Genomic DNA, 25,817 nt, shown 5'->3' with positions numbered 1-25,817 from the left:
AATTTAATAGCTAAAGTAACACAGTTTAAATACCTAGGTGTTTGGTACACCCCAGAATTATCATGGCAGAAGCAGGTTAACTATGTAACCGCTAAGGCAGGGAAAATGTTAGGTTTTCTTCGTAGGAACTCCAGAGCATTCAGCACGTCTACACGAGAGCTGCTGTACAAGACGTACGTAAGGTCCGTCCTTGAGTACGGCTGTGTAGTTTGGGACCCTCCGACGGCACGTGACATTAATAAACTTGAGAGGGTACAGAATTTAGGTGTGCGGTACGTGTCGGGTCGATACAAAGTTAATTTCAGCGTTACGAGTGCTAAGGAAGAGTTTAAATGGGATACCTTGGAGGTACGACGCAGAAGGTTGCGACTGAAACTTTTCCATGCCATATTCTACGGTACAATTGGTATAGAAAGAGACAAATACATAATGCCACCTCATTACCGATCACAACGCGTGGATCATGCGCTAAAGGTACGAGAAGTTCCATGCAAGACAGAACTGTATAAGAAGACATTTTTTCCAAGAACTATACAGGAATGGAATAGGTTACCTGCCAGTGTCGTCAACGTCGTGTCAAATGATGTATTTTTTGCCCTGTTGAAGTGACTCAACTAGCCTATTTCTTTTTACCTTTAGATTGAATTTGCCCATGTATAAGTTACCGTGTTTTGAAAATTCTGTAAGTTCTGTTGAACTTTTGTTGTTTTTCTCACGTCGGGTAAAAAAAAAAATTTTGTGAAAGTTTATACCTGTTCTGTTAAACCTTTCCCCCCACTGTAATGCCCTTTGGCGCCTGTGGGTACTGAATAAATAAATAAATAAATAAAATAAAAAAATGAGCTGCGAAAGGAGACAGCTCCCGTGAGGAGGGTAACGAGAGCGAGGAAGAAACCGCTCATTCGCTTCCGAGCTCTGAGAGTTCTCAGTAGCCCGTTAGAAATTGAAATGTACGCATACTGATACGATGGCACAAAAAAGAACAAGGAAGCAGCTAGAATACAGGAAACAGTTATAACACTACATTACTGAAGTAAATGGAAAACTGGTACTCTCGAGAACAAAAGCAAGAGACCACGCGGCATCAGCAAACAATTTAAAACGACTTACGTCACAGCCATACAACGTGATATTCTGCCCATTTGTTTATATTGGTTGAACGCGCAGACTTGGATTGGGCTGATTCTTCTGCAGCGTCACGCTCAAGCACTGAACAAACAAACAAAATTTGTACGCGATCCGTGGTTTCAAGGTGTTTGCTCGCGACTGTAAATGGTTGCCTACGGAAAACAGCACGACTAAACAACATTCGCCGTAGTACTACCACACTACATTTACATTTTAAAAAAAGGATAGCGAACAACCAAGCATGAAGAAGGGGAAACTATTTTACCTACACTTGACTTTTTTAAATTTTATTTTATTGTGCGCCAGGTAAAAACTGTGTCACTCATATAATGAACCGTAACTCTTTCTTTTTCCTAATTGCGCAGAGCCATGTCAGGCGTCGTACTGCTGCGAGATTTTGAATTATGCGGCATCCCCAAGGACCTGCGGGTTACTTTCGTCGATGACTTGCCGGAGGATGTACTGTGTATTCAGTGTGACAACGTGTCGGCCGAATTGTACAGAGACGAGCGTAGCCACGGCTACTGCAGTTCCTGTCGTGCCATGTGTGAGCGAAACGGGGCCTTCACGTGCGCTACTTGTGAAAAGACATACAAAACTTGGGAGGTAAGGAGAAAGTTATTTTCTGCTGTGAGAACTAGAGATGCGCAAACACCCGCAACTTTGAATATACTAATAGAAAAATCGCTGGTTGTTCGAATTTCCTTTTATTCCAAGATTTGCTTATCAAATTACTGAATCGACTTTCTTTTTCAAACATGTCCGATGACAGAGTTTATTGGAGTTGGCATGGACAACGGGGCCAACGCAAGTGCTGAATGATAGGAATTTATTTTGCTACACAAGCTTTGTGCTTTCCGCAGGACCACATGTTCCTCGTAGGGTGCATGCTGCAGCCAACTTGTGCAGGACAATTTTCAGTCATTCAAAATGAATGTCTCGCCTGCCGGCAGTGCACTAATTAGTGGCCTTGGTTTGTGTAAGGCCGTATTTTGGTCGGTCTCGTAACGCTTTCATTCCTTTAAAGTGATGCGCACTACTTTAGGCCTAGCTAACCTCAAAAAAAAGAATTACGACAGAACTGACCTCACAATGTCTGTCGGCGGTAATGCGATTAGCTCCGAGCAGAGTCGCTACAACCCATATATCTGAAGTCGACTTTCATTTCCCATCAGTTGTGGTCATCGTGATAGTTCCGTTATTTCGGCTGTACGCAACATGTATACTCCGGTATCTAACTTTGCTACGCACTGAGAATGCTGTGCACTCAACTGACCGGATGTCAAATCGTGAACAGCGTACAGTTATCGAATAATATAAAGTAACTATTATTTTACTTTATCTATTAAAATGAAAATAAAAGAAATTTAGTCACCCTATAAGGGTGAAGACTACTCCTTTTCACTAATAGTAATAACGAGAACTTGGCCCCTAATATATATTTTTTACTTTGTTTGGAAGTCCCAAAATATTTGAAATGCGACTGTATACTCGAAAGTAGCTTCACTGTTATATTCTGTTTGGTTGGTTCGAGAATTGTGCAGACTAAGTCAAACAAAGAAATACCTTCGCACATGTGTGCCAATACAAACAACTCGTATGTCGAAGACAACGAAGCTGCCATAAAGTTCTCACGTCCTTCATAAGTCCTAGGAATATGTTCTGCGACTACCTGAAATCTACCAAAGGCTTTACAAATGTTTCACTGTACCCGGTGCCACTTCTTCGTCATACCCAGGCTTTTCGGAGTATCTCTACCGGGTGTTTCAGCGAACACTTTCAATTTTTTTAATTGCGCTTGCGATATAGCCCAATACTAGTCCACGAGCTGGTCTACTCGAAGAGGGGGACATTACTGACAAAAAAATTCAAATTCATAATCGACTAATTCACTAAAATTCAATAAAGTTTTTTCTTATCTAGTTACCTAAGAGCACATATTGCAATTTACAGATGCTACCTGGAGAATTCGCAAAGCGGATCCACTTCAAACGAATTCTCAGGATCGCACCGGTCTCGAGATATTAATTCCAGAGCTTTGCAGAAAAATGCATTGGCGTTGCAGTTACTTTTGTGTTTCACTGCACAAAACGACGGTTTGTCAAGTGGAACGACAGTGAATTTTTGTAGCAAGTTTGACGGCGCATTTGTCGTAAATGGTGTGATCCACAAAATTATTTTCAAGTGCATATGCCTCGTAGTCTCACACGCTAAAATTTGTACATATTCAATATGTGTCATGAGTTAATTAGTTTAAAACTTAATTATTGCATATTTGTTATTAGTCGATTATGCATCTTTTTTTGTGGAAGTAATGTCCGCGTCTTCAAGTAGACCAGCTTATGGACTAGAATTGTGCTATCTGTCACACGTAATCTTTCTTTCATTGAAAATGTTCGCTGAAACACCCTGTATTCTCGGGAAAGCTATACTCGAGTATATCCAATCTTGGTACTTCTATATACAGGGCGTTTCAGCGAGCACTTTCGAAATACGTTAAAACTTCCCTGTGGTAGATAGCTATATTCTAGCCCATGAGCTGGTCTACTCGAAGAGACGGACCTTACGTGCACAAAATTTGAAATGCATTATCGTCTAATCAACAGAAATCACTAATAATTTTAAACTAATTACCTTATGAAAAATATTACAACTTGCAAAAACTAGCAGGTGAGCCTGCAAGGTATATCCACTTGAAAAAACTATGTATGACACCATTAGCGATATATGCGCCGTCAAACTTGCGGCAAACATGCAATGCCGTTCCACTTAATTTCTTAACAAAATGTCATTTTGTGTATTCAAGCACAATAGTAACTGGAACACCAACACATCTGATTTTCCGCAAAGTTTAGAAATTATTGTCTCGGAATTAGTGTCATCCCCAGAATTCTTTCCAAGTGGATACTCCATGCGAAGTCCTCGGGTAGAATGCGTAAATTGCAATAAGTTGCATACGGTAATTCGTTGAACAACCTATTTAGTGAAAGTTTGTTAATTAGTCGATATCGTATTTCACACATTTTTTAGCAAGTAATGTCCATCTCTTAGAGTAAACCAGCTCATGGACTATAACTGTGCTATCTCACACAGGTATTTCTTAATTTGAGAGTGTTAGCTGAAACACCCGGTACATACCGTTATAGCATTCGAATGTTCCTACGTGCTATGCCGACTTTACCGATGCCGGCAGCTGCCTGCGTGTGCCGTCGGCCTCGTAAAGCTGCGTTGCTGAATTTTATTGTGCTACAGTTACGTCCAATGTGAGCTGCAACATTTAGGTCCTGGTCGAGGCGTTCTAACACTGCGACGGTGTCAGCATAGGAAAAAATTTGTTTTTTTAATTACCAATAATTAGAACGCTGATAGCACTCCACTGTTTGACCACCGGCACCAAATGTTCCATCCTACTTCGAAGTAGAGAGAACAGTTCCCAGGGAATAATTACACAATGTGTGCATCTTGTGCGGTATCAGTTGCAGAATGCATTCGCAAGGACGTTTTATGAGCATTGAATAGAACAAGCATGCATTTTGCCTACTTTCTCTCTTAAACTCTGCGCTCCGATTTCTAAAGATGACTTCGTGGACTAGCTCAATCAGAAAGTGCTGCTTATCTTTAGATAACCATGATTTCTTTCTGGACAAGAGGACGTCGATGTAACAGTGATTTACGTTTTTTCTTCTTTCAAAGCTTACGCCAGATTTTTCAGCTCCAGACAAAATTAAAAAATTGAGAATCATCTGCCCCAAATCGAGTGAAGGTGAACCTGTACCCATAACCTTCAGCGCCCTAAAGGTACGAAACTTTCATTTGTAATATTTTACCTAATAAACGCCTCTTCATCGACATTTTGAGTCAATTTGTCACGTTAAAGCAGTTTGGGCGAGCCTTAAATTCTCGGAAAGTGCCTCAGATATAAGACACGTGCTAGGTCTGAGCGCCACAGCCGACCAACCAGATCTGCCGCACGAGATCTAACACCACGAAATATTAGTTCCCTTTCTTCGCGAAGTAAGCTACACCAATGATTTAATATTCGCTGCAAGGACACGAGAAGCCTCATATACGCCAAGTTCACAGGAAATTTTACATTCCTGAGGTGTGCATCGTGATTCGGCATACAACGTGTACCATTCTTTGTCGTCGGCAGTGAATAACCCACAAAGTTCCAGAAGCCTCCTAAATAAGATAACGCAGGTATAGTCGAGTAAGCCTACAAATCTAGTCATAACCAGATAGTCATGCACGACATCGGTAATATTTTACTGCGAAATGAAGTGTTCATTTCAGGGACTAAATTTGATTTATCTCTTCCTCCGTGATCTACTTATCTCTCAATAATAAAGCATAACATTGTTTTCTTGCTAAAAAATGTCCATTTTGTTCGTTGTTGTTGTTTTTCAGGCCCATCTCAAGCGCTGCCCTTGTAATAAGGTCGCTAAGAAAACTGAAGGGCCGAGTACACGCTTTTACGTCACGGTAATAAGTTCCAATTTTTATCGTAAGACAATGATTATCGATACGTCGCTGTTGCCAGCAAAACTGTCACTTGTTTTAATGTTACTGTCATTGCACTAACATTACCACCCGTCAAAAATGGTTAGCCTTTTTTTCCTTTACTGTGCATCTTCACATGCTCCCCATCAGAGAAATGTTATCCTTGAAGCAGTGATACACATCTTCAATATTCCGTGCTTTCAGACTTCTTGATTTGCCGTTGAACTTGTTGCCTTTTCGTGACGCCCTCTGTTAGATAAGCACGAGTGCGTATATTTTTGGCAGGTGCGCTCACCCCCACCATCAGCAAAGCAACAAAGTGCCGCACACTCGGCTGACAAGAAAGAAGAAAACATCGTTCTAAAGGTAAAGCATGCAAGCATCGTAGAAGTCAACCTCTCCTAAATGGCCTTTTCGTTACGTGAGCCTGCCAAGGCGCTCCTACTCGAAACGTTTTTGACAATTCCGCATCCTCACCGGGTTAGGTCACTGCATACAGAGAAGCAGGTTGCTTATAGAGCACGCTCTTACGATCGCGTCTCCAAAACCTCGAACTGCTGCACGACGCCAAAGCATTTGAAGTTATAAGCGAAAGTCAGTAAGCCCTTCCTTTCGAAGGAGGTGCGCTTCCTTCAGGGCAATCAATGTCGCACGCATAGGTGTCCCTACGTCAGACGCGCTGCCTACAACGTCACCAATTGTGGCACGTGACTTAAGCATATCATCCAATACAGAACACGCGGAATCATTGCCAGAAGTGCGTCGCGCAGGACAAGAAGCAGGAAAGAAATACCGAAGGCTGGGCTCGTGACGCAAACATGGCTTGTCGCAGGACGCTGCTCGTGGCAACATTTGCAGGTTGGCAGTGAAGCTCGCCTTCCAGCACCAAGCGGAGCATTTGAAATCGAATTACCTCCTCTGATAATAAAGTAATTTTTTTTAATCTTTGTGGTAAAACGCTCCCTGTAGATGGCGCTTTACCGCTTCCCTTGTTTGGAAGCAGGAAAGCGACTGGTAAAACCGGAGTCACTGCGGGTGTAGGCATAGGCACAATATAGTGATATACGTCCTAAATGCGAAAGGTAAGATCGAGATCTGATAGTCAAAATTCTAGATAGCGATAGATGTAGCAGACATAAATCAAACAAGCTAAGGACACATTTGTCCCCACCCCGTTTCAAAGGGGATGTCAATAAACATCATAATCGTCACGATGTATTACCAAAAGTTTAGATGGGGTCCGGTAAAGTACCCTTTCGCATGTCATTTCAGCCTACGTAAACTATGCAGCAGGGCAGCGGGCAGTCCACCACCTAAACCCAGCTCTGAACATTATTCCGCACATGTTTCACATTGAACTTGGAAGTTCGAGACCCACGCCTGTGACGAGCATTCTGTGTGAACTACCGGCCATATCCAACTACATTTTCCTAAAGTATAGAGATAGAGTAGGGTACTTCTCGGCAGAATAGGTGGAGAAGTCAGCCTCAGTGAAGCCTCAGATCTCTCACTCCACGCTGGGCAAGGCACTTGTGGGAATAACAGAGTTAGGATGTGAAGAGGAAGCAGGGCGGTGTGATGAAGTTCATATCTGCGTTCCCGCTTCACACTATATGCATTCTTGTTGGCGGCTATCAACGCTACTGAAGCGTAGCCAGCACACCGTCTATAACGTTCGTTATTTTCGCAACCCTCGGCGCGCCTGGTGCGCAGTATGGCGACCAGCAGTCATGGAGGGATTACGGAATAGGGGGTAGACGAGCCGTATGTAAAAATACTGAAAGATATCTATAGCGGCTCCACAGCCACCGTAGTCCTACATAAAGAAAGCAACAAAACCTCAATGATGAAAGGTGTCAGACAGGGAGATACAATCTCTCCAATGCTATTCACAGCGTGTTTACAGGAGGTATTCAGAGACCTGGATTGGGAAGAATTGGGATGAGGGATAAGGGATAAGAGCAGATTGGGTGAGGGAACAAACGCGAGTTAATGACATCTTAGTTTAAATCAAGAAAAGGATGGGCATGGGCAGGACATGTAATGAGGAGGGAAGATAACCGATGGTCATTTAGGGTTACGGACTGGATTCCAAGGGAAGGGAAGCGTAGCAGGGGGCGGCACAAAGTCAGGTGGGCGGGTGAGATTAAGAAGTTTGCAGGAACGACATGGCCACAATTAGTGCATGACCGGGGTTGTTGGAGAAGTATGGGAGAGGCCTTTGCCCTGAAGTGGGCGTAACCAGGCTGCTGCTGCTGCTGCTGATGATGATGATGATGATGATTATGATGATGATGATGGTGGTGGTGGTGGTGGTGGTGGTGGTGGTGTGGTGGTGATGATGATGATGGTGGTGGTGATGATGATGATGATGATGATGATGATGATGATCGCAGTTTTCGGTCTTCAACTTACACGCGCCGCGTGAAACACGTGCAGAGTTAGTTTAGGACAACGTAGAGTGTGCCTGGTCTGAAACGGCCACTGTATTAACGGGAGATAGCGCCGAGCATGGACTCCCGGTAAAACACTTCATACGATATTCACGCTTGTTTGCTCGTTGTCGCGCTTGTACGTGCAGACCGAGGTCTACAGCGGCATTAAAGGCAAATATGTCAACGCGGTCTACTAAGATACCTTTTCAGAAATCTCGCAGCGCTTGTTTTGTGCTAAGAAGGTACTTGGTTTAAGATGACATCGCCTCTGAAGTGTCCGCATACCCCTGGCGTAATTCGAATCACCCGCAGTCCTGATATTGCATACGCCATCACCGCCCTTCACTGCGGTCCGCGAGTAGAACGGCGCCCGCCAGCCGGTGCTACGGTTTGTTGCGCAAAACGCAAAAGCGGCGTCAGAAAATGACCCATTGTGACAGAGCCGACAGCGCAAAAGGGGATACGGCACGTACCGAATCGTAAACGCTATTTTCGAAGTTATTCGCGGTAAGCCTCGCTCTCCGCCACTTGCAGTTCGCGTGAGTTCGCGTGAGTTCGCGTGAGCCAGCTGAACCGGCACCAGACTGCGTGATAACGAAACTACTGCAACTAGAAAGCGCCGGCGGCGCAGAGTCGAGCGAAAATGAAACCTTTAGACGGCCGGCGTCGTTGTGAAGGGTAATGTCAAAGAGTTACTTTTTTTAACAATGGAATGGTAATAAATAAGTAGCATTTTTTATCTTATGATGCAACGCAATTATCTCTTTTTGTGCATGGTTGTGTACTGGTTACAGAACTATTATGAATCGCACCATCGTCGGTCTGGAACTTGACCGTCCTGGTGGAGTCTCGAATCGTATCCTGCATTTACCTCAATTTCTGCATTACTAGACCTCTGTTCTCGATACTCAACTGACGCCAATGTTCTCTAGCTATAACGTATCCCTTTATTCCCATTGCATGCGTACCATGTTGCCTAGATGTCAGTCCTTCTCTATTAAACTAAATGGCATGTCTCGCTTGTTCTGCTAGCCTGTATAGCTTTATCTGAGATGGCATTTCTTGATGTGATTTATTGCTGGCCGTTCCAAAGGTCACCGTGTGTCCCCATTGCAAGGGTGAGATTCCAAGGAAACAGATCCGAGATCACATGAAAGAATGTACCCAAAAGCAACAAGACAGTCTCCTCTACGTGGCGTCACTCCCTGAGGTGAATATCCCTTTTTTTCTTTTCTTATTGTGATAGTAACTATATGGACATTCCTGGTGCGTTTCTGACGTCACCATGATATTCCGCATGAAGTCCAAGCTTGATGACATCGTCACCGTGTGCTGCATATGCGAGTGAAATCTTGCGAGGCTCTGCCGACGATCGTGCCTCGATCTCACACACGTAGGCGGGGGGGGGGGGGGGGAGGGGGAGGAAGCGGAGTTCGCGCTGAAGCGAGACGCAGCATGAATGTCAGTTCGCTCGCTGCCGCTGCCACGTTTCCTCACTCCAGAATTTTGACAGCGAGTTTCCACGTCCTCGAGTGAGGTGTGTTCATGATTACCTGCGCGCGTGACACCGTGCTTGTCAATTTAGTTAGTCAGCGAATGTTTACATGTTTATACAGCCTTTTGTAGAGCTCCTGATTCCGTACCCTTGATTTTAAGGGCCCTCGTGAGGCGGTAGTGCTAGCTCCGTAATCGTAAATTTTATTCTGTGATAGTTCTGTAACATATATTTTGCAGTCATAGCACACCTCGTTGTCATGTACACAGTTTTATTGCCTATAAATTTCACACGCATTACAACGACTGATTTCTAAGCCATTTTACAGCCAAGTAACATCTACCTATTGCAATACATCTGCCCATCGCATTGGCAGAGCATTGCCACCACATTAGCACTTGCGTGACGCTCTTTGGCCATATCTGGCTCTTGCACCACTAAACACAACACATCATCGTGAGTTCACACAGCCCGTAAGACTACTATCCTTGCTTCGTATAACTCTCTACTAATTTGCTATCGCGTTCGATGCTTCGCCTCTCGGGCGAAACGGCGACTTGTTTATCTGTCTTTCCGGCACTCATTAAGAAACAGAAGGACGATCGGCGTGCATAGTATTCAATTAACTTAAATGCACAATGCATCAAATATGCTACGCCGCATTCGATGTCTCGAAATGGTAATTTAAGTTATGGGAAATTAGATAGAAAGCCCGTAGTTGTGCTATTGATAGGGGGCAGTAATGTTTCAGTGGTAGGTATAGATTAGCACACTAATTAAAATTGCTTATATATTATAATAATTACGTTATGACTGAATAAAAATACATTTCTGTACTGTTTGTTCACAAATGTACCCTCCATGTCCAGAAATGTCAACAATTTGCAGCAGTCTCCGCCGATGTGAATTTTCTATAGGCATTGCAGGGTTACAAAGCTAAAACAACGCCTGTAAATACGTGCCATCTCATGAGATTTGAATTTTTAGTCGAAATATAAGGCAGAGGCCACTTTGCCCGACGTATTGACTTCCTCGTACCCTTAAAAAGGCCACCGATGCAATGGCTTCTCAACTCATTTCCGAGTAGTATGTTTCATACGAGAAGGACCTATTCCTCGCCTAAATTCCCTGCGAGAGCTGGATGGTTCAACGTGTTTTTTTAATGGTAATATAGCACAGAAAACGGAAGAAGGAATGAACAAACGTCCCAAAGCATCTCGTGGCGTTTGTTCATTCCATCCCTCTGTTTTTGTTTCCTGCAGAGTTCTGTCATCAAAAGAGGTCTTGTGATTAGCCTTGGCACGTGTGTTTATGCGCGCACAAAGTTACTGTATCCGTATTTGTTTACGCAAGGGTCACTTTGTGATGTACACTGCTCGGAGATTCAGACTCGAAAATCGGGCCGTATGGCGGTCGACAGAGTTTACATGGGTGGTGCGCACTGGGTGACCACTGGGTGGCCACTGAGGAACCAAATAAAGACACAGTGCTCAGAAACAACTCTGGTTTTCGATGTATAGTACAATGAATCACCTCGGTGCGCTGATGAGTACTGTACCTATGTACACAAATGAAGTTAGTGTTGTCTATTGGCTCTATGTGCTCACACGACGTGCTGAATATCAGTGACGTCTGGTAGTACTCGAAATGCATTTCGCGGGCGTTTTCTTCCCGTTGGTGAACAAATAGTGGTCTTGCACTCCTTACGCCGGGGTCGCACAGGCAATTCCGATTGAGATCGACCCGGATCTGAACAAATTGCTCGATCATGATTGGCTCTTTAGCACTAGCTTGCGGAAAGGAGCCACTGATGATCGAATGTGCCCGTATTACATCGAGGTTGGTGTCATTTTTGTCGAAAATCACTGGAACAAAAATTATTAGGGACCCTGAAGGACAATATTAGGCTCAAGTAGATCAATATATTATTCGTGTAGAAGTGTATCCCTTTGTTGCGTAGAAAATAGCCGCAGGAGGCCCGGCTGCTGCTCCTCAATTTAACCCGCCCATGACAAAACGGATGAGCTGATGTAATCTCCACGTGACCTCCATCAATGCCACACAGTGACAGTCTGTGTTGCCATTACATTAGAAGTTCCACAGTCCACTACAGGTGGCGCCACTTCAATTTTCCAGTTCTGTAATTTCCTCGTTTAGAAGATATGTCGTCTGGCCACGTATGACGAATTCATTATTCGATACCTAATCGTTCAATCTAGCCTGACAATGTTTTTCCTTTAGTGACTATTTAGGCAGTACACATATGACATCAATTTGGTTGAACTTTATGGAAGGTACATGCGGCTAAGGGAGTACAAAAGATAAAAGGTTAACGGAGCGCAACATGAAAACTTGTGCTCGAGTACATCTTCAGTTCTTACGTCTTGTTGCGTTTGCATACGACAAATACGCTTTGTTCGTTGCTCACCTGAATGCTGCCGGACATGTATACATATAGTTCTTTAATGGTTCCCCTAAATTGCGCCCCCTGTTGTCTGTTGGTCCAACTAATCTTCAATATTGTAGGCGACAAGGTACTATAAAAATTGATTGATTGATTGATTGATTGATTGATTGATTGATTGATTGATTGATTGATTGATTGATTGATTGATTGATTGATTGATTGATTGATTGATTATGTGTCTGGGAGCCCATAACAGCACGCTTTTCCCTAAAAATCTCCGGCTGTGATTTTAATTTTGTTCAAGTGACTTTGTGGGTCTTGCTCTTAACGGAAAATCTGAAACATATATTCTCGCTTTAACGTGTGTTTGCTGTCATATTCCAGCAAGGAATTCCGGAGAGCTTCAATGGCACTGGGCGACAGGACCTTTTCGATGACGTAAGAGTTTCACCAAGCTTTCTTAAATGCCCAAGTATGATGCCCAAATACGTTTTTGCCTCTTCCATACTTGATGTCTAGATCTCCCTGAGCAAAAATACAGGCTCCTGTGACGAGTGTGTGCATCCATCAGCACCTCTCAGTAGAGGCATTGTTTGCTGGTGAAGCGTTATTCGCTAATTCTCTGCTTCGACTCGCAGGTTGGCATGTCGCATGCAGCTAACAAGTTCACTGCGGAGAACACCAGTCCTTTCGAAGTAAGCACAACGCCACTCTTTTATGCACTACAGTTTCGTCATTACGTCACGACCAGTTTTCATGATGGATGCAAAAATTGAGCTCCATAGCTGTAATAGGACATACACTAGTAATTCTGTTAAATATATAGTGCTGCTATTCTTAGAACATCTCGTTAGTAAGATTATTCTTACTGTAGTAACACTATTGGTATCATAGTAGTTTAATGCGCGCTATTAGTTCTAATAATTAGGCTATGCTTTCATGTGAAGAAGATACCATTCAAGCTTTGGTCGATCAAATCTATCTTTTAGAGAAATATGCAGACATATATATAGCGAGATACTGTGACATATATACGGATAAATATAAAATAGGCATATGGAAATATACGAATGTAGAATTATGGAGATACATATTATCGAGATACAGGATAATTGAGAATGATAAATATACATATATCCACACGGCTTCAAACTACTTTAGCACATACAACTGCATACTTACGCCATCATAACCAAATCAACAAACTTGAACGTGTTCAGCTAGATGCAAGTTTTATTTACCTGCCAACAAAAGTAATACGTAACGGACATCTTTGCCTAGGCACGTCACACGTTGAAAAATAGCTCGTGTAAAGTTCATTTAAAGACAGTTTGAACTTCGCGTCACGCCTTCGCACACCAGGACCACTTTTTACGTCGCACGAGCTGCCGTCCTATTCTTGAGCTTCAAGTTCAAACTTTATTTTTTACAGCAAAATTGAGGTTGACTACAAGGATAAGAGCTGTTCTATGGAAGCTGGACTGGGTCCCGGAGAATCCTCCACTGTCAGCATGTAACGGGGCTTAAACTCGATAGTCGAGACCTTCATAGATAGACGCGAAATAGGAGGTTGTATTTACAATGAAAAGGTGGTGTACAAATAAATTAACATATAAAGTTCACTAAATATTCGTCCTAGCAAGCAGACCTAAAACCATCATTGTAGCCTACTCGCTTTAAATGAAGGGAATATAACATATAAATGAACGCTAGCAAATTGAAATTGCAGTAACTACCCCGCAGCTCACAAGTGGATGTGTTCAAATGTCGATTTCTTCTTCTAGGAGCAGACGAATAAAATGGTCATGTCTAGGAACATTATGTAGGTGCTGACTGCTTCAGACCCTCTGTAAATAAACCTCAAGCTGTGCGTAACGTTTGCTAACGACTTCCTACTTAACTTAGGGCGCATCAAATCATCATCATGTTCTTGTGGTGAACCCGATGAGGTGATCTCATATTTCCTGTTGAACTCTCCATTTTATGGAGAGTTCAACATGTGTATATATATATACACATGTTCAGCATGTGTATATATATATATATATATATATATATATATATATATATATATATATATATATATACAGCACATCATTCTCCATGCTCTAAACTTGCACTGTTCTTTTCTCCGCTGATCATAAAATGGAGAGTTCAACAGGAAATGTGAGATCACCTCATCGGGTTCACCACAAGAACATGATGATGATTTGATGCGCACAGTGCAAGTTTAGAGCATGGAGAATGATGTGCTGTGTATATATATATATATATATATATATATATATATATATATATATATATATATATATATATATATATATATATATATATGGACGGCAGTACGTTCCACGTGGTGGAATTTCTTTGTTGCGGTCAACCTAGCCTCTAATACTGACAGTGTTAATAGCGTATTCATTGGGACCAATTCACAAATCTGGATATGTTGCAGCGTTCGGGGCACAGCAAAACAACCTTATTTCTTTGTCAGCCCTCTGTTCTGTGGTCTTATTGATGGGCCTTCTATCACGCTCTTTAATTTTCCTGTTTACTGTACATGCCTCTGAAGTTCAATTTCTTTTTCAACATTGTACATAGCTGGCGACATTACTTTCTCCATCATTTCTTTCTTTTTCGGCTTTTCCGTGTGCATCAGAATTTCTGTCAATTAATTTTAATCAGTAATAGCACCTTAATCCCCGTAGAAGCGAGGTGGAGTGGCAAGAAGCACATGATTCCAACATCTCCACCTAATCGCCAAGTCAAATCTAACCTATTCTTAGTTTTATATTTTGGGACCTCTGTCCTCAGACGTAGTTGTATGATTTTCATTGCTTAAGAATCCGTACTCGCTCGCGATGATTCAAGCAAATGCCAACATCAATAAATAAACTTAACACTCTTAACACTGTTTCTTTTTGTTTCTTTCTTAGAGCCGCGTCTACCCTACCAGGAATGAGCATCCTGTATCTTCAACCGAATCCTCCGAGGTGAGTAGTTTTCCATTTATATTTCCTTGTTGATACTACATTTTAGTGTTAATCTTCTACGTGTTACCTCTCTCGCTTTTGTTTGTTTTTAAATTTCGCAGCTCGCTGGTCTGCTGCAAGAGGCTCTCTGGAAGATATCCCATTTGGAAAACGAAGTAAAAGAGGTGAGAATAACACAACGCGATCTCTGAAACGTTGTTATAGCCAGAGGAGAGATAAAATGAAAGAAAAGTCAGGGAGGCCAACAAGACGCAGGCGCCGTTTACTACGCTACGCAGGAAAAAGAGGGTTAGGAGGAGGAGGAGGAAATAACTTCATTGTGTGCCCCGCGAGTTGGTGGAGAGGGCCAAAGGCCCCGCCTAGGTGACGGCCAGGAGTTCTTGGGTCCTGGCGGCATCCTCGGCCCGCTGCACAGCCCAGAGGGTTAGGAGATCAAAGAAAAACAAAGCGAAAGAGACAATCATGGCGTCGCTTCGTCCTGAGGTGTTCAAACAAACTATACGGTCACTCTTTGAGGAAGGAGTGCAACGAGCATAAAAAAAAACAATATGCAGATCCCACGCACTGTGGGAATCGATGCAAGCGGTTTTTTTTTTTTTGTGCTCTTCGTGTTCATCCACAATGAGCGGCGACGATGTTAACGGCAAATTTTTAATTTCTTCAACGTTTAAACAAACACGGGAGTGGTGACTCGATGCTAAACGTTAACCTGCGCGCACCACTGCTGTTTGTCTGCACTGTACACAGAACACACAGGGAAAGGTGCTTGCTTGAGGCGTTGTTCTGCGCCGTACTTCGTAACCTCTGAGAGGGTTGAGTGTTGCCATGGTCTCAGATGGCACATGGCGTCGTGGCAGAAGTATGAAATTTGAATTGTACCTGGGAATGTACATACCGAAAGCACAATCGGATTACGAAGCACGCCGTAGTGACGGAATCCAGATTAATTTTGACACCGAGAGGTTCCTTAACGTGTCCCGAAATCTAAGTGCACGTGCGTTTTCTATTGCGGCTCCGTCGAAATGCGGCTGCAACGGTCAGAGTCAAGCCCGCTACCTCGAGCAATGCCATAGCCACAAAGCTACCCCGGCGGGTACAGAAGTGTTGATTTGATGCGTGGTCGCTTCCGTAGTGTCGCCTAGACCATACGGTGCGCTTGTAAGCGGCTCTGCTCCTGCACGCCCTGCGTAAGTTGTCCGCTTGACAAATTTGCAGAGTGCTTATTGTTCAGAAATATGAGAAACGTACCATACCGTACCTTGGAACTTAATTCCTCCCGCTTGCCCGCAACATCTGTCGTGTCTATAGAAGTGGTGTTTCCTTGCCTTCTCACGTCACCTGCCCACTCCCCCCTTTGCATGGGAACTGTGAGCGAAGAGTGGCGAGGCTGTTATTGATTCGTTTAGCGAATGTGGTGGTTCTACCCATCGTCTGCCTCCTCTCCCCCTCCTCTCTACTATTCTATCTATCTTACCTCTTGACTTGAACGTTAGTAAAAAGGTAAGCGCTGCAGTTTCTGCAGTGCTTTTGAGGGGTGTCACAGATATTTACAGCACTCAAGAGGCTAATGTGGCGATGCCCAGGGAGCTCCGGAGGGCACTGTGCACATTCATCATGGTTCAAAAATCCAAACGAGTTTCCCGCGTCACCTTTATTCTCTGCCGCGCTCCTGTGATGTGTAAACATCCTCTGAACCGCCCCATGACGTGGTTTCAATAAGAGTCCTGTTGCCTTATTTAAACCGCGTATACTGGAACACGTCGCCCATATTTTACGGCTCATTTTGAAACAGTGCCAACACATATCACTTTCCAGCACTTGCTAAGGAATTTTCGCTAAGCCATTAATCCACGCATGCAGTTTCATTCGACAGAACATTGGCCATAAATCCTCCTGCTTCACCATTTCAATGTCACCAGGATGATGGTAGCTTCATTTGATCTCGGTAGCGTTCACAGTTGTCCCCAAAAGTGTCTAAAAATCTGCTTTGTTCGTGAAACATTACACTTATGAAACTACTATCACTTGCATACGTAATCTCCTGCGAAAGGTGCATCATTACCCATAACGTGACCCTAATTTCCTAAATATCTAAGCAAGGTATACGTCATTTAATCTACCGAGGTCAACGGAGAAACCAATTGCGAAGGGCTGTGATCGCATAAAAATAAAAAAGCGAGAGTTAAGTAATTCCGACGCTTATAACTAGGCCGCGAACGTAAGAATTTTGTCACAAATTGCACTTAGGATGGCCCCCTTCCTGCAAAATATAAACCCAGAGTAACCTACAGTTGCGTAGGGTCATTGGGAAGTGTAGATAGCGGCCGTAGAACACTTTCTAACACTTGATTAGATTTTTTTTTACAAAATCTGTATTTATTCCAGAGGCGTAAAACTTCCCGGAGAAGTTTGCCATTCGAGCAAAAGCTAAATTCAGCGCCTCTGATTAGACCCTTTCACAACGCTCGAGAGCAGTACAATACGTTATTTACTGACAAGGCCCCATTTAACCGACTCAGTTTCAACTTTGTACACCTCACCCGTTACCTGCCCTGATAATCATGAAATATGAAGAAGCCACCTCGTTTACTTTACCGAGGGGACCGGGCAAACGTCCCATCATAGAAAAACTAAGGGGTCAGTAATTCTTTGTAATGCTCATATACTTACGAAACATAGGAAAAACGGCCACTGTTTACTGCTCTTTTTTTTTTGCCCATTTAGACAAATTAATATTCGTTGGGGTGGGCCTTTACCCCACAATGCCCGAACACCATTTTACATCCAAGGAAATTTTAAAAACCTGTTCACATTTCTCGCCATAGAAACTATATAGGTAGGAAGAAAACAGTGTAGTAATAATTGATTATAACCTACTTGGCACCGTAATTATTTAGCACTTAGTTTTCTGAACCATGCGCAACAGAAAACTGCCTCCAGCGTATCAAAAACTCGAGTATGATCTCGACATTCGGTTTCTAGTGCTTATATGAGAGGTTTGAGCATCAAATTCAGTGTATCAGAAATGATACACTGGGTTTTGTTGGTCATTTGTGAATGTGTGAACGCCGGCATTCCCACAGTGAATGCGCACTTTGCGAATATTCATAAAACAATGATGCCGGAGTAAAACCTTTTTTAAAAAAAGTTCTACACTCCGAAATGCTCGGAGAAAACGTCCACGCTCGGTGTACTGCATGGGATAGTAGCGCTTGTATATTATTTCCCAACCCGTTCCCAACGTTTTTCCCCAAGCCAGAAACTTCTAGTTGAAAGCACTCTTCTTGGTATTGTCTCCTTGCTTAACTCATGACCTTCACGACACATGCTACCAAAACGAGCAGCAGGAAGCGAACGTGAACATGTACACGAGCACAAATTCACGCTCTCTGCTTCAACCCTAACATTTCACGCCATCAACTTAGGGTCAAAAAAACTTTATTTTTCAATGTGCCTTGATGTATTCTGTGCTAATCGAAAGCAATACGCTGTAGAAAGACATAAAATAAAAGAAACTACTACCGATCAACTCAGCCTAGTTTCTCCGTATATAGTCATATGAGCGTGTGCGTTTATATTCCACCTGTGTGGACTATCTATATTAGACAGATTTAGTTTAGCGTGCGCAATTAATAGGGTACGCTATATGCTATAGTGCAGCCTACGCTAAGCAGCGCACATTTTTTACAGTTTTATTTGGCCTGCGAGATCTTTGGATCTCAGAGGCCATATGCCATCCTTGCGGCTATTTCCCGACTGCAGCGATAGGTGGCACTGACATATCAAACGTTTCTTTCGTTAGGCTTCGGCTCATTGGAAACGAGAATCGACCTCGAAAACACCACAAGGTTATTTATAATGCTCTGCCGTCCAAGCGGCCTGAGACTAAGCGAAAGCCGTTTACACAATGATTTGCCACGAACGAAGTGCATTTAACAAAAGCAACGCCAAATTCAATGTTTCACGCATACTCCGCAAAGCACGCAAAGACGCTAACGCTAAATCCGAGAAATAGCGTGCGTATGCTATACGCTATGGGTCGTTTAGCGTTCTGCGCACGCGCAGTGACGACACGCTATTTTATGACGTACGCAATGGTATAGCGTACGCTAAACTAAAACTGTCTGTTATCGTTGAGTGTGGGAGTTGGTCGACGTTGAGGGGGACTTGGAGAGATTAATGTTTATTTACATTACGCACAGGGTTAGAAACAATTAAAATAACAGTAAAAGTTCATCGACGGCCGGCAACAAATCGTCAGCTGCGACTCGCGGCAAGAACGTCTCTCCCTTTCGACGGTTATCTGGCTTATAACCCCTTCATTCCGTCGGGGTCACGTCGTTTTCAACCAATCGTCGAGCTCGTGCAGGTGTCGTCAATTGCATCCAATCGTTGGGCCCGTGCAAGTGGGCGTCATGTTCGGCCCTGGGCCCTATCATCCTATGTCCACATGCGTCCGGCAATGCCTCCTCACCTGGTCGTTCTTTAACGACCTTCCAGTACTGCAAAGCAGGTTTTCTCAGGGCTAAGTTTCAGGACTACCTCGAACCGTGCCGACCTCCAGGTACACCTTCGGGAAGCGTCACACAGGGAGGGAAACAAAAGCTCCACGCCCGACACGCAAGGGCGTGATAGCCATCCTGTTTGACGGGTCCGGTAGCATGGTCGGCGCACACCAGCGCACCATAGTTGGAATGCGACGGCTGGTGGTTCCACTCGCATAGCTTAACCGATGCTAATTACTCGTCCGCATCAAACAGGACCCATTGCTTAGGCAATTTATCGAACACGACTCGGTTGTAGACAAACCCAGTTATAGACGAACATTTCATTGGTTCTCCATTCTTTCTTGCAGCTTAAAAAGGCGGCTAACAAAGAAAAAGTAAGTTTCTGGCGTTTTTTGAAAGAAATATGACGTTTAACTAGCAAAGGCGTTTACAGGGCTTGATATTAGCACCGCGTATTTTGCAGGACGAGGTGGAGATGCTCCAAGTTGCAGTGCCAACAATCCAAGGAGACATGAGGAACGTAAGGCCACTTGGCGTGTCTTTTGGACAATATCTTGTAACGCATATCTGTGTATCTTATCGGAGTGCGTTCTCGTCGAGTTCTTACAAGCCCATATGTCGATATGGTAGATATAGACCAGCTCATTGCATACTGCATTGCCACCACACAAATATCTTCGTTGAAAATAACCGATGGGGCTCCTTGGTAATGAAGAAAGGTAGCCCGGAAGTGAGTGAGTGAGTGAGTGAGTGAGTGAGTGAGTGAGTGAGTGAGTGAGTGAGTGAGTGAGTGAGTGAGTGAGTGAGTGAGTGAGTGAGTGAGTGAGTGAGTGAGTGAGTGAGTGAGTGAGTGAGTGAGTGAGTGAGTGAGTGAGTGAGTGAGTGAGTGAGTGTGTGTGTGTGTGTGTGTGTGTGTGTGTGTGTGTGTGTGTGTGTGTGTGTGTGTGTGTGTGTGTGTGTGTGTGTGTGTGTGTGTGCGTGCGTGCGTGCGTGCGTGCGTGCGTGCTCTGGTAATATACAGATAATGGACTACTTGTATACTAAATATCAATAATTCTATTTGTGAACACTTATGACTGTGCGTAAAAGCTGTGAAAGGCATGCAAGCACTAAACAAAATCGTTAAAATATAACAATTACTTTGAAATAAAATAAATTCAGCTGTTCGCGCAAATTGGCACGCATATAGCGTGAAATGTGCAATAGTGTTTTTGCTTTGTCGTGCGTGAGCAGAATAATTCATTCAATTATGCCCAACCTACTTAAAAGGCAAAGGTGATGCACCTGGTAAATATTTCTGCAGGTCCAAATTCAATGTGAAACACGCATTGCAAAATCAGAAAAGACGGTCTCGGATCTCGAGGTAAGGGAATGTGCCTTGCATTCACAAGCGCATGGGTGTTTTCAGTAAGCGGGCACCAATTTAATTCCTTTCTCTATTCCACAGAAATGTCAGGGCTCCCTCCAAGAAGCTTTGTCCTTTATCAGCGAAGAGACAAAAGCCCGTCTGGATGCGGTAAGCACCCTCTAAACTGTCTCAATTCAACGTGCTCGGCTACGTTCGACGGTAGCTCAGTGGCTATAGAGTTTTGCTGTCGAACAGGATATCATGGGTTCGATACGTGCCTGCGGCGGCTGAATATTGTTGCAGGTCAAAAGCAGAGTCGGCTCAAGTCAGCCAATGAAAAGTCACAACTACGAAGGTGAAAGTAGATCTGTTTATGAAAATTAAGGCAGCGTCGTGTTGTGCTGCCAACCTCCGAAGCAACTTTTTCCAGAGCTCGGATTTAAAGCTTCTCTAGATTTCCCCTAAGATCTTATCAAGGTGCGACTTTTCGATTTGTAAATTTTTTTCTGTTAGTGCATTATTCTTTGCGTAGCACAAATAGACGGCAAATCTTGTTTGAAAGTTACCTCTAAGGTGGTTTTTAACCGTTAAATTCTTAGATCACTCAAACTGGAATGATCGCGCAGCAGCAAGTCGTCGAGGACAACTGTTGCATGACCGGGAAGCTACTGAGACAAAAAAAGCGTACATGTGAGAGCTCTCCTGAAAAAAAAGTTGCACATTTTATTTCCTAGTGCAAGAGAAAGCCTGCCATTCGTAGTGCCCAGACGTGCAGTAGTTTCTCTGGCAAGCGGGTAGAAATATTTGAAAAAAAAAGTTATTAAATCTGCAGAAGATTCCTCTTAAAACTGTGTTTGGAACCCAACAACACTGACTAGCAAATGCGAAGGTGATCTCGGGGGGCATGCGTAAATGCACCATTCCGTATACCATGACTCCATTTGTTTGCACAAGGCGGCGCCACCTTTCAACATGCACTAGCTGGAAACGGGAAAAAAATATTCTCCCGCAAAAGAAATTAGCAGAAGAGCATAAAGCACAATTTCAAGCAAAATTGTATCCACTATCGTATCCAAGCACAACAACTCTCCCTGCGCGGATTTTTGGTTACGGGACGGTACACGAAATGGTTGTACTGTTTCCCTGTCGAACGACGCCACGTCATTCTTTCACCGCATTCAGAGCGAAATTAAACATATAATTCCTTGTATACAGGAATACAAGCATGATACCTTCCGTCAATTTGACGCGCAATGTTCTCATTCTCAGCACAATCCAAGGCCATGTTCCGAGCGGTAGATAGACCCTTTAACTTCGGAAGAGTAATCATATGCTTCGTATTCGTAGAATGAGGCACTATACTCTGCTAAATGTAAATAATAATGCATTTTTTTCTACCTTTTTTCCCCTGTTTCGGCAAATGTGACACCTTTGCACATGGAAGAAAGCGTGATTCATTACATTCTCCGAGAAATCTAAAGCGCTATCAAACTTTGCCGCATTATTCGGCATGGTAACACATATGCAGAAGCTGAATCCCTGTAGCTTTCTCTTCATTGCCATAGCAAGTTGTTCGTGAGCATGGGGGTAGGCATGCCATCGAGGCCACAACGTTGTAGTACACTTAGAACAGCGAAAAGCTGCGCTTTATCTCGATTCCCTTATATTCACATTCCCTTATCTTCACACTCAAATAATTAATAAAATTCCCCTAAGTGACTTCCTAATCAATCGTTTTATGGCAGATATTGCAATTCACGAATTTCGTCCGTTGGGTTTGGAAACCGTATCCACTTGCAATTAATTTCCAGAATAACAGCTGTCGTGAGATATGCGCCATCAAACTAGCCATACAAATGCATTGTTGTTCCACTCGCATTTTAACAAAACGCTCTTTTATGGATTGAAGCACAAAAGTAACTGCAATGCCCCCGCATTCGTCCTACACTTCGGGAATTTTATCGTAATTGTGTCATCCTCACAACTCAGTTCGAGCGGATACGTCTTGCAAACTCACCATCTACAATTCTCAAATGTGTTGCGCAATTCTGATGCGCCATGGTAAGTCATACAACCCAAGCAAATGCGAACGTAATTTGAGGTGACTTCAAAGCACGCAGTGGCATCAGTGGTTTCCGGTATCGTAATCGGTGCGTCACAGCAGTTGTTGTTTACATCTCCGAGTCTTTCTTTCATCCATGTCATAGCCCAACATCAACCTAGATTTTGGCAAATTGTCTTTTTTCCACAAACAGAACCTAAAATCCATAGATCTAGGCAACTTTCCTTAATGTTGGCAGCACTGGTCTTTCGACACACGTGCATTTATATATAACGCCAAGTTTTACCTTTATTTTGAGTCATTTTTGTTTTTCATACCGCACAGGTTGAAGAGACAATGAAAAATATGAACGAAAAGTTTTCCGCTCCAGTCTACAGCTTTCAGGTGAGGCAAACGTTGGAAATTACTTATTCGAAAAATGGTTGGCCAATTAGCATATCTCATTTCTCCTAGTGCTGTGACATACTTGCCTTGCCATTCAGTGCTCATGCGCGAGGGTGGCACTGGCCACCCTCGCGCATTTTTTGGCGTGGAATGTGTGCAGGATGACGGCGAATACACAATTCGGAAACATGTTAGTGTATACCATACTTTACAATGCGGTCAATGTGCCGTGTGCCATCGGCAATGGCGAAAGAGTCATTTTTCCTGTCTCGTAATGCTTGTAGCCAATAAATAAATTTTGCATCCGCTTTGAGGTGTGAATTGAATTCTTCTTTTTTTAAGAAACGCAGCATGATTGACTGCAGAATACGTTAGCATTATATTACTCCGTATTTACGATGACTCGCTAGAGAATGCGCCAGACATCATCCAATTCACCTTGACTTGCTTTAAATAGAGTCTCCATCACCTCGGCATAAAAATATGTCAATTTCACACAGTTATCGGCCGTATGTCGTAATCCGTGACAAAAGGAGACATAACTTCTCCTAGTACATTATTGCTGCATAATAATCAATAAATTAGTCGGTTAATAGCGCTTGATTAACAGTGCTGAATACTGATCGACGCCAGGCCTACGTCTTTAAAATTCTTTTTATTCCAGAACGAAATCCGGTGTCTACATGGCGCCAACGAGGAACTCTTCGCACAGATGGAAGCGGTATGAGTTTTTTTTTTTTAGTCTAGCGCTTAAGCGCCGTCATTTTGGGCAGAAGCCAAACGTACGGCAATGTACGGTCGAGTAGTATGCATGATAATGGTTGTGTGCATGCGTTCGGTGTTTGATGACAGCTTTAAGCTGACGTCACTTCGCACAAAAGTCAGAAGTTCCTCGTCTCACAGCCCAACATTGCGGAGCTAGGGAATCAAAAATGAAGACGTTTGTACGCTCTTAATTTCGCTCAACGCCGTTTCCGCCAAGTGAGTGAAACGTGTTTGCAAAAAAAAATGCATATCCGCCAACCATGTTGGAATCTAGTTAAGCGAGGCTTTAGCACGGCGCATAAATAAATGTTTTATAGTTACGGATATGGCGTACAATTTTGTTTACGTTCAAGATATGCAACGTGTAAATTCGTGAAATGTCTGTTTATCAACTGCAGTGGTCGCGGCTTCATTGTCTCGTATTTTGGTCTATGCACGCTATAAAACGAGGAAAGGGAAGACCCGCCGTGGCTGCTCCGTGGGTATGGTGTTGGGCTGCTGAGCACGAGGTCGCGGGATCGAATCCCAGCCACGGCGGCCCCATTTCAATGGACGTGAAATGCGAAAACACCGATGTACTTAGATTTAGGGGCCCGTTAAAGAAACCCAGGTGGTCGAAATTTCCGAAGACCTCCACTACGGCGTATCTCATAATCAGAAAATGATTTTGGCACAAATGATTTTCGTTAAGTCGAGTTCAGCCAAGTAGTTTCGTTGATTAGGGTTAATGACAACCTTCAAACTTATTGGTACCTGCGAGCGAATGGAAATTGCTTCGTTAGAACGGGAACTTCGTAAAATTAGGTTTCTTTAGATCGAGTTTTAACTGTTATATTCGTTCTAATAGTTAATGAGTCGCGATACAGCTACAGTCCTAGAACACAATTTATATGCAGTGTGCGCAAAAAATTAAAAAAGAAAGCCCAGAGGCCACCGCTACAGCACACCGTAAATCATGGTATATTATGGTTTAAGAACGTTCAATGAACTTAAAAAACGCATATCTGGAATCCTGGGATCTGTGCAGTTAATCATGCTTGTAGCAAGCATCGATGCGCTTGTTGGAAGTTTCAGCTGAAGTTTTAGCTTCAGCTACATTTTTCTTTTATATCACCTGCTTCCCGGGATTCTCGATTCAAGAAATTCTACAAAATTGCGATGCTCATGTTGGTCATGCACCCGAGAGTTTCTGCACCGATAACGATCTTCCACTGTAGTTTTCTTGACAGCTGCTTGCAGCAAGCTGAATATATGCCAGACTTCTTTCTTTTCAGATGAGAAACAGCTTGCATCATTTGCACATCATCGTTGGCGAAAAAGAGGCGCGCAGTCAAGGCAAGAAGGGTCGCGGGGGTTCCAAATAGTCTTATCTTGAGCACTGCGATCAACACAATGTTTGCTGCAAGCTTGCTACGAAGAAAAAAAATTATTTTGTGATTGTTTTTTCTACCGACAACTTCGTTTTAATCCTCGTTCACTTTAACAATGACGCGAAATAAAAGCCACGAGAGTGAAACCTACGGTGTCTCTTTTTTGTGCCTGTTTGCGCATCTAGAAACCTGACATTTCAGCCGATAACGTGCTTGCGAGTGCTAGCATGTCTTGTGGAAATGACAGCGCCTTCGCTTCGATCCGCACTCGGTCATTCCGATTGTGACGCGTTTACCTTTTGTTACGACGTTGGTTGTCATTTTTTTTTAGTTGTTTTTGTTGTTTCCGCGCAAAGTGGACGTGCTCGATTTCCCTTTCTTGCGGTTAGCGTTCAAGGCGATTTCACATAATTGTTTCCTGCTGC

At 43.4% G+C, this 25,817-nt stretch overlaps 1 protein-coding gene across 2 annotated transcripts in view; it reads left to right on the top strand.

The window, feature by feature from the left end:
• Positions 1-25,538, top strand: part of LOC139050433 (uncharacterized) — a 33,530-nt gene extending 7,992 nt beyond the window's left edge. For both annotated transcript variants that reach the window (XM_070526805.1, XM_070526806.1), the window contains exons 2-17: positions 1,494-1,734; positions 4,822-4,926; positions 5,536-5,610; positions 5,914-5,994; positions 9,157-9,273; positions 12,350-12,403; positions 12,604-12,660; positions 14,899-14,955; positions 15,057-15,119; positions 19,811-19,837; positions 19,927-19,983; positions 20,767-20,826; positions 20,911-20,979; positions 23,198-23,257; positions 23,922-23,978; positions 25,297-25,538. In XM_070526805.1, coding sequence (XP_070382906.1) covers positions 1,494-1,734; positions 4,822-4,926; positions 5,536-5,610; positions 5,914-5,994; positions 9,157-9,273; positions 12,350-12,403; positions 12,604-12,660; positions 14,899-14,955; positions 15,057-15,119; positions 19,811-19,837; positions 19,927-19,983; positions 20,767-20,826; positions 20,911-20,979; positions 23,198-23,257; positions 23,922-23,978; positions 25,297-25,386 — 1,270 coding nt within the window. In that variant the 3' untranslated portion in view covers positions 25,387-25,538. The remainder of the gene's footprint in view (positions 1-1,493; positions 1,735-4,821; positions 4,927-5,535; positions 5,611-5,913; positions 5,995-9,156; positions 9,274-12,349; positions 12,404-12,603; positions 12,661-14,898; positions 14,956-15,056; positions 15,120-19,810; positions 19,838-19,926; positions 19,984-20,766; positions 20,827-20,910; positions 20,980-23,197; positions 23,258-23,921; positions 23,979-25,296) is intronic.
• Positions 25,539-25,817: the final 279 nt, after the last annotated feature.

The sequence above is a fragment of the Dermacentor albipictus genome, chromosome 10 (genome assembly GCF_038994185.2).
Source record: "Dermacentor albipictus isolate Rhodes 1998 colony chromosome 10, USDA_Dalb.pri_finalv2, whole genome shotgun sequence".
NCBI lineage: Eukaryota > Metazoa > Arthropoda > Arachnida > Ixodida > Ixodidae > Dermacentor > Dermacentor albipictus.
This window is presented reverse-complemented; position numbering and strand designations above follow the sequence as displayed.